Consider the following 12,517-nt stretch of genomic DNA (forward strand, 5'->3'; position numbering starts at 1 on the left):
TTCCCAGGCTAGGGGTGGAATCAGAGCTGCAGCTGCTGGCCTACACCACAGCCACAGCAACGCGGGATCTGAGCCTCGTCTGTGACCTACACCACAGCTCACCGCAGCGGTAGATCCTAAACCCAGTGAGCCAGGCCAGGTTCCTAGTTGGATTCGTTTCCGCTGCGCCACAACGGGAACTACTCTTTTTTCTTTTTATGGCCATGTCCGCAGTATATGCAAGCTCCCAGGCTAGGGGTTGAATTGGAGCTAGAGCTGCAGGTCTACACCACAACCCCAGCAACACTGGATCCGAGGCGCATCTGTGACCTACAGTGCAACTCGGGGCAATGCTGGATCCTTAACTCACTGAGCAAGGCTAGGGATGGAACTGGTGTCCTCACAGACACTATGTCAGGTTCTTAACCCGCTGAGCCACAATGGGAACTCCCAGACTCAGGTTTTGATGAACCCTAAATCTCTGGGTCCTGGGTCCTAGATTTCTGTTATCTGTTTGTGCATTTGTTAATTTCATAGTGTTTATAACTGATTCACTTTATTAATTCTTTCATTGTTTCATGCACTCATCACTTTATTCTAGATTCATTAATTCATGTACTCATTCCACAGTTTGTTGGGTCAAAATTAGTGCATAAGTCCATAACTAGTTGATGTTTTTTTGCCTTTTTTTTTAGGGGAGCACCCATGGCGTATGGAGGTTCCCAGGCAAGGGGTCAAATTGGAGCTGTGGCTGCCGGCCTACACCACAGCCACAGCAACGTGGGATCAGAGCCACATCTGTGACCTACACCACAGCTGACGGCAACGCTGGATTCCTAGGCCAGGGATCGAACTGAAACCTCATAGTTCCCAGTTGGGTTCGTTTCCACTGAGCCACGATGGGGACTCCCTAGTTAATGTTTTGGCTGCTTTGCAGTGTACACACCTCTCTCTCTCTCTCTTTTTTGCTTTATTTTCAGAGCCACAGCTGCAGCCTGTGGAGGGTCCCAGGCTAGTGGCCGAATCAGAGCTGTAGCTGCCAGCCTACACCACAGCTCACGGCAATGCTGGATCCTTAACCCACTGAGCAAGGCCAGGGATGGAACCTGCGTCCTCATGGATCCTGGTCGGGTTCGCTACCCCTGAGCCACGATGGGAACGCCCCCTTTTCCCTTTCATTCGTGGACATGCTGGGGCCAGTGTGGACACTGGGGCCAGGAGGGTGCCTTTCTGGGATTTCAGGACTTGAGCCCCTGAGGGGAGGGACTGTCCTGACTTTGGGGGTGGGGTCTCAGATGAGGTTCTGGCCTTTCAGAAGGAGGCCGTCGACTGTTGCTGTTGCTTTCGGAAGCTTGCTCCAGCCTCCTGGTGAGAGGGCAGCTGGGACTCTGTGCGTCTATTTCCCCGGAGCCTGCGCGCCAGCCACTTCCGAACCAGCCTCTCAGCCTTTCCAGGAGCTGTTCCCCGGATGGATGCTGCCCCTTCTGGCCCAGCTAGTGCCTCTAAGGTGTGACCTGGGCCTGGCCTTCAGCACCACCTGGGGGCTTTTGAAGACAAAGTTCTCTTTGGCTCCAGAGGAAGCAACGAGGGCTGAGGAAGGCTGACTTAGCAGCCACCTCCTCCAGGCAGATCTCCTGGAAGCCTGCAGTCCGGGCAGAGGCTACCTTTGGCCCTCGCTCTGTGCTCCTTCGTGAGTGAGTTCTCTGCGACAGGGATGTGGCCCTCCTCTCAGCTTCCCTGGGTCCAGAGCAGGGGGCGAGGCTTGCTGGAGTGAGAGCTACAGGGGAGCAGGCACGCTCTCTTGTAGGAAGGATGTGTAACTTTCCCTCTGCTTTTGCAGGATTGAAACCCTTTGGCAGCCTCTCCTGTCTAGTTCCCGGAGGGCCCAGTGTCCACACGTTCCTATTCCTGAGCGTAGCTTCCTTCTGCTTCTCCACACCTGTGGCCCCCTGGGAAGGGAGGGTCCCCCGGCACAGGGACATCAAGCCATGTCTTCCGCTCTTTCTGTGTCCAGGAGTCACGTGTTTTCCAAGGGCTCATGGAAATACTGAGCTGTCGAAGCGTGTGCTGAGTGGCTCCAAAGCCTGAAGATAAAACTTGAGCCTAAAATTGATGAGCATTGTTAAGTGACTGCAGATTTTACTGTTATACTGAGAATCAGCCCCTCAGTTGTCCTTCGCTGTGTATAAATATTAAGAAATCACAGGGGAAAAGTAACATTTAGGGAAGAGGCCTAGAAGTAGTAAAATCCTTTTGCTTTTTAACAGCGCAGCTGGCCTGGTGACTGAATTCCCCGGGGATGACTGTTCGGGGTGAGGCTGCCTATGGTTCTGCTTTGATTCTTGCGCGCAGCTCAGGGGTTGTGAAGCGTGCGGAGCTGGGGCGGGAGCCGAGGGCACCTGCGCCAGGCTGAGGGCTGGCCGAGTCCCTGAGTGTGCAGGAGTGAGGGGCGGTCACGCCAGTTTGTGGTGTAAATGGCACTCTGGGACCTGGGTCCTGCCTGAATGCCTGTGACCCCCCTGCAGCCCTGGTCAGGCTTCCACTGTGATCTGTGGACACGTGTTCTGTGCTGCTGTCGTGTAGGCTGCGCGTCTTGGGCTGTCCCGTGTGCCCTGCGTATTTCTTTGGCCTGCGTAGGACGCGTGTGTTTGAGGTTGTCTTGCGTGGACACAAAGGCCACCGGACTCCCTGCTGCCCCATGTGTGATGCACACGCTCTGTGTCTTACCCTGGCCGTGAGGGGGTCGGGAGAGGCCTGGGCCGTTTCCCTCAGGGTCCATGGCTGAGTGGCTGCCATCCCTGGCCTGGCTACCACCGGCATGTCCTCCGGCCTGTGAGGGGCCAGGTGTCCGCCCCAGCTGTCCTCTGTGCTGGCTCCGTCCTGTGTGCCCTTGAAGGAAATCTGTCCAGACCAGAACTCACAGCCCCCTCAAAGCAGCCTCCTAGCCCAGCCCTTTCCCCAGACCAGGGCCTGGGCTGGGAGACAGCTGCAGGCCATCAGGAAGCTCAGCTCCGTAAGTGAGCGGATGGGCCCGGGCAGGAGGCAGGAGGGACTGGGGCTGGCTGCTCAGACCGTGGGGAGCCCAGCTGGCAGAGGCTGCAGGAGGTCGAACCTCCCTGGGTTCCTGCCCTGCTGGGCCCCCAAGGTCAATGGGTTGGGGCTCCGAGCTTTGCCTGGGGAATGCGGTGCACGTGTGTGACCTGGGCGTCTGTGGCCTTGACCTGTGTGTCTGTCTGTTCCCTCCTGTTACCGGAGTGTGGGTTTGCGTGTGTGCGGCCCTGTGCGCGTGTCCCTCCAAGGGTCTGTGCATTTCTGAGCATGTACCTGTGTCAGTGTGTTACCCGTGTGCCTGTTGGAGCATCTTTGTGTGTGCTTGCAGCCACGTGAGTCTGTGTCCTGAGCGCCCCCGTGGATGCGCCCATGTCTCCCACGTGTCCCCGAGTCGACTGCAGTGAAGATGCGGAGATAAGTCCTGGGGGACAGCTTGGGATGCTGAGTCCTAGGGTAGCTGTCTGCTCTGTCCTCCTCTGATTCGCCAGGTATCCTAGCAACAAGGCTGCCGGTTGCTTAGCAGCCAGGTCCCCATCCTTGGAGACAGATGCTCTGAGCAGGGTCTGGGCTGTGTGGGCAGAGCCTGGGCAGGAAGAATGACCCATGACTGGGTGGGGCTGTGGTTCAGCTCTGGGATCACCCACATGGCGTGTGACCCCCCTGGGCCGGGAAGGAGGCAGCTCTGGGTTCAGCTGCGTGGGCGCTGGGGGCCCAGGCTGTGAGGGAACCATGCTCAGATGTTGCTCTGGGACCTAGATATAGCAGAGATGGCCTTGGTGTGTCTCAAAGTGACAGAAAAAAGTGGGTTTGAACCCTGTCTCTGCCACTGTGACAGGTGGCATTCGCCTCTGAGTCCTAATGCTCTTGTTGGCACAAGGTCATGCTGATGGCAGAGGCCAGGTGTAGCCGCTGGAGGAGCTCATGCTGGTGATGGACTTGGCACACAACAGGCACACAGGGCGCCTGGAGCCTCCTGCTTGTTCATGAGGAGCCGGTCTGAGGGGCGCTGGGAACAGAATGCCAGCAGAGGCGGCTCCGAATCTGTGCAAGGCTGTGTCTCTGTGTGTGCCTCGCACCTCTCTCCAGATCTGTTCTGTGTCTTTGTGTGCCTCTGCATGTCCTCGTGCGTGTGTGTCCGTGTGTCTCTGTGCCCCTGTGCCTCCCGGTCCCTGTGTGTGTGTCCCAGCCAGGCTCTATCCAGGCTCTGTGGGTGCGGGCCTCTCTCTTGCTCATCTCTGAGGGTGCCCTGGTCCGTGTCTGTCCCCGCCAGCCTGGGGCCCCGTGCCCCCCTTCCCTGCAGCCCCCTCCTCCAGCCTGTGCGGCCCCGCCCCCTGGAGCCGCAGCTCCTCCCCCTCCCCCAGCTCAGGCACCAGGCTGCTGCGTCTGGTCCGGCGTCTACTGAGAAGGAGCAGCTGCCACCGCGCGGCCGCCCAGCCACAGACTCATCCAGACCCGGTGCTGGCTGCGGAGGGGCTCCCGCCCCTCGCTGCCCTGCAGGCCAGGGTCAGGGTCTCCAGGGTCCCAGCCCCCGCCAAGGCGACTGAGGTGAGGCGGAGTCGTGGGCACAGCGCCTGCAGCTCTCAGGCGGGGCTGGGGAGGGGCAGGAGGGAGCCCTGTGTCCTGTGTTCCAGGTGTTTTGGGTGTGTCTCGAGCCCTTTTGTGCCTGCGTGGGCACGAGGGCAGCTTTGGGCATCTGTGTGTGTGTGTGCCTGCGCGCGCGCGTGTGTGCACTCGTGGGCAATTGTGTGTCTGTGGGTCCCTGTGGGTGGACACGTGTCATGCTATGTAACTGCATCCACACGTCCCGTGTGGGGGCCTGCAAGCCAAACGTGCCCTATGTTTGTGTGTCCCTGTCTGGGCACACACATTTGCGTGTCTCCTTGTGCTCAGGCGTGTGCCCACGTGCCTGTGTGGCGGTGCGGTCTGGGGGCTGCGTGTGCGGCGCCCGCGGTCTGGGCCGGGCGGGGGTTGGGTGCCGCGCTCATGTCTTCCTGTGCCCTCCAGGGACCTCGGCTTTGCGCGCAGGGTGGCGGCATGGAGTCCCTCTTCCCGGCCCCGTTCTGGGAGGTTCTCTACGGCAGCCCCCTGCAGGGCAACCTCTCCCTCCTGAGCCCCAACCACAGTCTGCTGCCCCCTCACCTGCTGCTCAACGCCAGCCACGGCGCCTTCCTGCCCCTCGGGCTCAAGGTCACCATCGTGGGGCTCTACTTGGCAGTGTGTGTCGGGGGGCTGCTGGGCAACTGCCTCGTCATGTACGTCATCCTCAGGTAGGCTGAGCCCTCGAGGGTCCCGGCTGCAGCTCGGGCAGAGGGGGGGGGGCGGGGAGGAGGAGGTGCCGCTCTGTCTCCTGACAGGTGACATTCCCGGCCTGAGGCCGGGCCAGGCTCCCTGCCACGCTGCCGGGTGAGTCTCTCGGGCCCCACAGCGACCCCGAGAGGCAGCTCCCGGCAGCAAGTTCGGGGCTGGGGCCTGGGCGGCCGCATGAAGCCCCTCCCCCCTGGCTCCAGGGCTCCGTGTGCTTTGCTGCCGGCTGGGCCCATTCCAGCAGGGCCAGTGCTCAGGGTGGGAGCGCTTGTGGGGTCAAGAGGGGCAGCCAAGCCGCCGTAGGGCATCCCAGGGGGACAGTGTGTGGACAGTGTGTTAGGACAGCTGAGACAGCATGTCTCATGCGGGGACCGTGTGTGAGGACAGGGTGGGAACGGTGTGGGGGGGGCGTGGGGACATGCACGTGTGTGCATGCATGTGAGCACATACGTATTTGGGCTCACCTGAAGGAGGTTTGTGCCCACACGTGTGAATGTTGCAGTCTGGGTTGTACCTATATCTGTGAGTGTATTGCACCTGTACGTGTGTGCGCATGCAGGTACACAATAGGCACAGACAGGTATACATCTGTACACATGTGAGCATGTATGCGAATAGGTGAGCACGAACACGTACATGTGTGCAGTGTGAGTCCTGCACATGTGTGTGCTTTGCATGTGCATGCGTGCATGTACAAGGCATCTGTGGCTGTGTACCTGTGTTTGTGCATGTCATGAGAAGCCCTTGTATTTGTGTATGTGCTGCTGTATGCTGTGTGTGCTCAGACAAGGGGCTGGGCCGAGCGGCTGCCCCTTCCCCTATGCTGACCCCAGGGTGCTGGACTCTTGTGTCCCTTTGTGGCTGGAGGCTGTGTTGTGGCTGAGAAATGCAGCAGCTGGGGTTGGGCTGTGCCCCTGCCTCGTGTTAGTGCTTCTCGGTGACTCTGCTCTGCGTGGAGTAGAGCAGACCCCGAGGCCATCTCGCCCACAAGCAGTCCCCAGGGAGAGCCACTCACAGCACAGGAACTGCTGCGGCCGCCCCGGCCTGAGAGGCGGTGCAGTGGATTCTGAGCCACTGGACTGGGGTGGGCCGCCTCCGAGTCAGAAACTCCTGGGTCTGAGCCCTGCTCTTGTTTAGAGCTGGTTTTTCTTTTCTTTTTTTTTTTTTTTTTTGGCTTTTTGCCATTTCTTGGGCCACTCCCACAGCATATGGAGGTTCCCAGGCTAGGGGTCGAATCGGAGCTGGAGCCACTGGCCTACGCCAGAGCCACAGCAACGCGGGATCCGAGCCACGTCTGCAACCTACACCACAGCTCACGGCAACGCCGGATCCTTAACCCACTGAGCAAGGGCAGGGATCGAACCCGAGACCTCACGGTTCCTAGTCAAATTCGTTAACCACTGTGCCGTGACGGGAACTCCAAGAGCTGGTTTTTCTAAAAGAACAGTTTTGGGTTCACAGCAAAACTGAGGGGAAGATACAGAGGACCCCGTGCAGTCGCCGCCCGCCCTCCCCTGCAGGTCACTGTCATTGCCAACACCCCCATCAGAGCCGGGCGTTTTTACAACTGAAGAACCGGGTAGACTGGTCGTAATCACCCCCAATCCATGCTTTTCCCTAGGGCTCCCTCTTGCTTTGCACATTGTGTGGCAAACGCACACTGACATGTAGCCCCCAGCAGGGTAACACCAGTTTCACTGCCCCACCACCCCCTTGTTCTGGCTGCCCGGCCCCCACCTCCCAAGCCCTGGCAAACACTGCCCTGTTTCCTGTTGCAGTTTTGCCTTTTCCAGCATGTTGGAGACAAACAGCGGGTGGCCTTTTCGTCTTGGTTTCTTTCGCTCAGTAACGCTCATGCGAGGCTCCTCCGAGGCTTCCCAAGGCTGGAGGGCTCATGCCTCTTATCACTCAAGAGCATCCGTTTTCTGAATATACCGTGGTGTAGTTATCCGTCCACCAGCTGGAGGACATCTCGGAGGAGATTTCAGGTTTTGGCAATTACGAATAAAACTGCTAGAAACATCCATGTGCAGGTTTCTATGTGGATATCAGTTTTCAGCTCCTTCAGGGAAATGCCAAGGGGTGAGTGATTGCGGGATGTGTGGTAAGGGTCTGCTTTGTGAGAAGCTGGCAAACTGTCTTCCAAAGTGGCTGTACCATGGTGCACCTCCACCAGCCATGAGCAGGAGCCGCTGCAGCTCCACGTCTTCGCCAGCGTTTAGTGTCGGTGCCCCGACTTTGGTCGTCCGCGTGGGTGCGTGTGGTGTCTCGTTGTTTTAACGTGCATTTATCTGATTACATATGACCACCTGAGCGTCTTTTAAGGTGCTTATTTGCTGTCTATATCTATATCTATATCTATCTATATATATACATGTATCTTTTTTTTTTTTTTTTTCCTTTTAGGGCCGCACCTGCAGCATCTGGAAGTTCCTAGGCTGGGGGTCAAATCGGAGCTACAGCTGCCGGCCTACACCAGAGCCACAGCAACGCGGGATCCAAGCTGTGTCTTCGACCTACACCACAGCTCATGGCAACGCCGGATCCTTCACCCACTGAGTGAGGCCAAGGACCAAACCTGCATCCACATGGATCCTAGTTGGGTTCATTAACTACTGAGGCACTAAGGGAACTCCCTTTATATCTTCTTTGATAAAGCTCTGTTAAGGTCTTTGGCCCGTTTTTACCCAGGTGTGCTTTCTTATTGTCGAGTATTAGGGTCTCTGTGTGGCTGGGTAGCCGTCCTGTATCAGGTGCATCTTTGGCAGATCTCTTCTCCTGTTTGAGGCTGCTTCTCTAGTTTTCTTCCTCCCTCCCTCTCCCTCCCCCCTCCCTCCCTCTCCCTCCCTCTCCCCCTCCCCCCCCTCCCTCCCTCTCCCTCCCTCTCCTCCTCCCTCTTCCCCCTCTCCCTCTCCCTCCCCTCCCTCCTCCTCCCTCTCCCCTCCCCCCTCCCTTTCTTTCTTCCCTCGGCTTCTTTCTCCTCGCCTGTGGCATGCAGTAGTTCCCAGGCCAGGGATCAAATCCAAGCCACAGCAGTGACAATGCCGGATCCTTAACCCACTAAGCTACCAGGTGACTCTGCTGTCCTGGTTCTCTTGAGCTGCTCTGCTTCTTACCAGCTCTAGGGCCTTAAGAAGACCCCTTAGATCCTCTGCGCTGAGTGTCCTCCTGCACAGAGTGAGCATCAAAGGAGCAATTTTGAAATCTTAAATGAGACGAAAACCAAGTTTGGCACAAGCATCTGCCATCATCATTGTCGTGGTTATTTGGTCATAATTAAGGCCTCTTTGTGCTTATTCTTTTTTTTTTTTTTTTTTTGTCTTTTTGCCTTTTCTAGGCCACACCCACGGCATATGGAGGTTCCCAGGCTAGGGGTGTAATTGGAGCTGTAGCCACCAGCCTACACCAGAGCCACAGCAACGCGGGATCCAAGCTGTGTCTTCGACCTACACCACAGCTCATGGCAACGCCGGATCCTTCACCCACTGAGCAAGGCCAGGGATTGAAAACCTGCAACCTCACGGTTCCTAGTCAGATTCATTAACCACTGCACCACAACGGGAACTCCTGTGCTTATTCTTAATCCCTCTCTAAGAAGCAGAATTAACCCTCAAATTCCTTCATGGTAGGTTAATTGACACGGAACACTGTCATCTCTGGCATTGCCGTTGCCGTCACCATGACGACCGCTGTCACCATGACCACCCCCATCACCTCCACCGTCACCGTGACCACCACTAACCCCACCACGATTGCTACCATCACAAACACTGCCACCATGGCCATTATCACAACTCTTCGTTCATTCGGCAAAGGTTTATTAAGCACCTGCAGTTTCCCCAGCCCCACTCCCGGTTCTAGCATACACTCAGGTCCGGTTCCTCCCTGTCACCATTCCCTGTCTTGACTGGAGGCAATGGTGAGGACAGGCGTGACAGGGGCTTGTGGACTCTGGAGCCCCTGGCAATCTCTCGCGGTGGTCGGGCCAGCCTTCCAGTCTGAGAGGGGCCTTGGGGGAGACTTGAAATGGAGAAGGTTAGGTTCTCTGTCTTGTGAGTCCTGCCTCTGCTTTCCGCAGGGCCGGGTACCTGCTCTGCCCGCTCACCGTCTTGTCCAAAGTGACCAGTCTTTAGGCTGTGTACGGTTTGTGTGTGCCATGAGCACTCGAAGAAGTTGCTGCAGTGTTTGCCTTCAGGCTCCATGTTGTTGGGCCGGGCCCCGGAGCCTACGTTTTAATGGGGTCAGCGTGGGTACGCCTTGTGCTGGCCAACAAGAAGGGTCCCTTGGCCTTGGCCGCCAGGTCCAGCCAGGGTGGCCAGGCGAAGCCTTCCCCTGCCCTGGTCTCTCCGCAGACACACCAAGATGAAGACGGCCACCAACATTTACATCTTCAACCTGGCCCTGGCGGACACTGCGGTGCTGCTGACGCTGCCCTTCCAGGGCACGGATGTCCTCCTGGGCTTCTGGCCGTTCGGGAATGCCCTGTGCAAGGCGGTCATTGCCATCGACTACTACAACATGTTCACCAGCACCTTCACGCTGACTGCCATGAGCGTGGACCGCTACGTGGCCATTTGCCATCCCATCCGTGCCCTTGACGTCCGGACGTCCAGCAAGGCCCAGGCGGTCAATGTGGCCATCTGGGCCCTGGCCTCCATCGTTGGCGTTCCTGTCGCCATCATGGGCTCGGCACAGGTTGAGGATGAAGGTCAGTGGGGGACCCCTCCTCCCCAGCCCCAGGCTCCCCGCTCTGGGGGGCTCCATCCCTGCCCACCTGCCCACCGGCCCACCGCCCCGGCCCCTTCTCTCCCTGCAGAGATCGAGTGTCTGGTGGAGATCCCTGCCCCACAGGACTACTGGGGCCCCGTGTTTGCTGTCTGCATCTTCCTCTTTTCCTTCGTCATCCCCGTGCTCATCATCTCTGTGTGCTACAGCCTGATGGTCCGGCGGCTGCGCGGCGTCCGCCTGCTCTCAGGCTCCCGAGAGAAGGACCGGAACCTGCGGCGCATCACGCGACTGGTGCTGGTGGTGGTGGCTGTGTTTGTGGGCTGCTGGACACCTGTCCAGGTCTTCGTGCTGGTCCAAGGGCTGGGTGTTCAGCCGGGCAGTGAGACTGCGGTGGCTGTCCTGCGTTTCTGCACTGCCCTCGGCTACGTCAACAGCTGCCTCAACCCCATCCTCTACGCCTTCCTGGACGAGAACTTCAAGGCCTGCTTCCGCAAGTTCTGCTGTGCGCCCACCCGGCGCCGGGAGATGCAGGTGTCGGACCGTGTGCGCAGCATTGCCAAGGACGTGGCTCTTGCCTGCAAGACCTCCGAGACGGTGCCGCGACCTGCATGACTAGGCGTGGACCTGCCCATGGCGCCTGTCAGCCCGCAGAGCCCATCGACCCCCAACACGGAGCTCACCCAGGTCACTGCTCTCTAGGCTGACATGCAACTAACGGGGCACCACCGGCCTCCACGGGCTGCCCGTGGCTTTGAAGGGTCTGGTGACATCATGGGACAGGTCAGAGTGTTCGTGCTGCCCCCGAGGCCCTGGTCACACTAAAGCTGCCCCCTAGTGCAGTGTGCGATGGGGGTGCGAGGACGCCCCAGTGCACGTGCTCGCCAGAGCCCCACCGGTGCCCAGGCTTCGGGGACTCTTCTGGCCCCTCTCCTGATGCACCCTGCTCCTGTGGAGATGGGCACGCACCTGCAGGTGTGCCAGCGGCTGTACAGCCCCCTGGGCCGTCACACTGCGTGCCGTCTGCATGGACTCTTTCGGCGTCTCCTCAGGGAGCTGGATGAGCTGGCGCTGCCTGGAGAGCCCAGCGGGCACCCTGGGCAGAGGGACTCGCTCTGAGTGGGCTCCCTTCAGAGGCTTCTCAGCGAGCCCATTCCTTCCACAGACACGATGAGCCCTCTCGCCCAGAGGTGGTGTGTTCATGGGGGTTGCATGGCTGCCGCAGGCCACTCCGTCCCTTGTGAAGCAGCCCTGGGGGCCAGGTCTCCGCTGCGTGCTGTGCCGCCTCAGGCTCACCCGCATGCGCCTCCCTTCAGACCTCCGCCAGAGGCCCGAGGCTGTGTGGCTGGCAGGACCCTGCGCCCTCTTTGAGTCCCGGTGGCCTGGGAGGGATGGCAGTGGGCACAGTGCAGCCCCAGTGACTGGCCCCACACTCATTCACAAGCCAGGGCTTGTCTTAAATGGTGCCGAACCAGAGGACTGTTTTGCCCTGGCATGAGGGGTGGGCCTTGGCACCCCTGGGCTGAGGGGCTGAGGGTCCCTTCCTGCTGTGGCCACCTGGAGAAGCGCCCTCCCAGCCTGTGAATGGAAGCTGCAGGCCAGTGACTCAGCAAATGTTTTCCCTGCGCACGAGCTGCTGAAATACCTGCAATGGTGGAAACACGATTCTGCCTGCAAGCTGAGCTGCAGACCCTGGCCAGGTGACATTAGGCACCTGCAAGGAAGAGGGGCTGCTGACTCTGGACTGGCCTCTCCCGCTGGGGAGCCCTGGCCCTGTGGGGGCTCTCTCTGTGCTGCCTCCCGTGGCCTTTTCCTGCCAAGGCTGGAAGACCTGTGAATTTGTAACATCTCTGTGTATCATGCATGCAAAGGGCGTGAACTCCCCTGCATGTAAGCAGCCCCGAACCTGTCTCCAGGGGTCATCCGGAGGCACAATAAACCCTGCACGCTGGTCAGGGCACTCTGCCCACCACTGGTGCTTCTCGCTCTTTGAGGGGGACTGTTGGGGTGACTTCTCTGGGTTAGTCTGTGGGTGTAGGTGGCTCATCCCCCCTCCGCCGGCTCTGGGCCTCTCACCTGGCCAGGCTCTGTCCTTGGCAGGCCGTCCCCCTGGGAGGCTGCACTGTGGGGGGTTGGCTAGTTCACGATCTGCTGAGAACGGTCACCTTTGCTTTAGCCTAGTTTCTCCTCAAACAGTCCAGCACGGCACCCCTGCCCCTGCCTCCCAGGTTCTGACGGGTCCTGTGAAGGACGCTTCCTCACGCTTGGGCCATGGGTTTTCTTTAGCCCATTTAGTCTCAGCCCCGTCCCCCCACTCTAGCCCCTTTCCCCTTCCCTGTGCGGATCCAGGGGAAGGTTGATGGCAGGTGAACAGAACGGCCTCCTTTGGCGGCCCTGAGACTCTCCTGTCCTCCTGGCTCTTGTGTGGGCCCAAATCCACCCTGGGTGATCCTCAGGC

The 12,517-nt window shown here is 59.1% G+C and overlaps 1 protein-coding gene across 1 annotated transcript; it reads left to right on the forward strand.

Moving 5' to 3' along the window:
- On the forward strand, positions 3,977-11,295 carry OPRL1 (opioid related nociceptin receptor 1; the record flags this gene model as incomplete). The annotated part of the gene is given in 4 exon segments (NM_214176.1): positions 3,977-4,091; positions 5,035-5,297; positions 9,687-10,042; positions 10,151-11,295. Coding segments are annotated over 3 exon segments (1,113 nt in total). The 3' UTR covers positions 10,675-11,295.

Source organism: Sus scrofa, chromosome 17 (assembly GCF_000003025.6).
Source record: "Sus scrofa isolate TJ Tabasco breed Duroc chromosome 17, Sscrofa11.1, whole genome shotgun sequence".
In the NCBI taxonomy this organism is placed as follows: Eukaryota; Metazoa; Chordata; class Mammalia; order Artiodactyla; family Suidae; genus Sus; species Sus scrofa.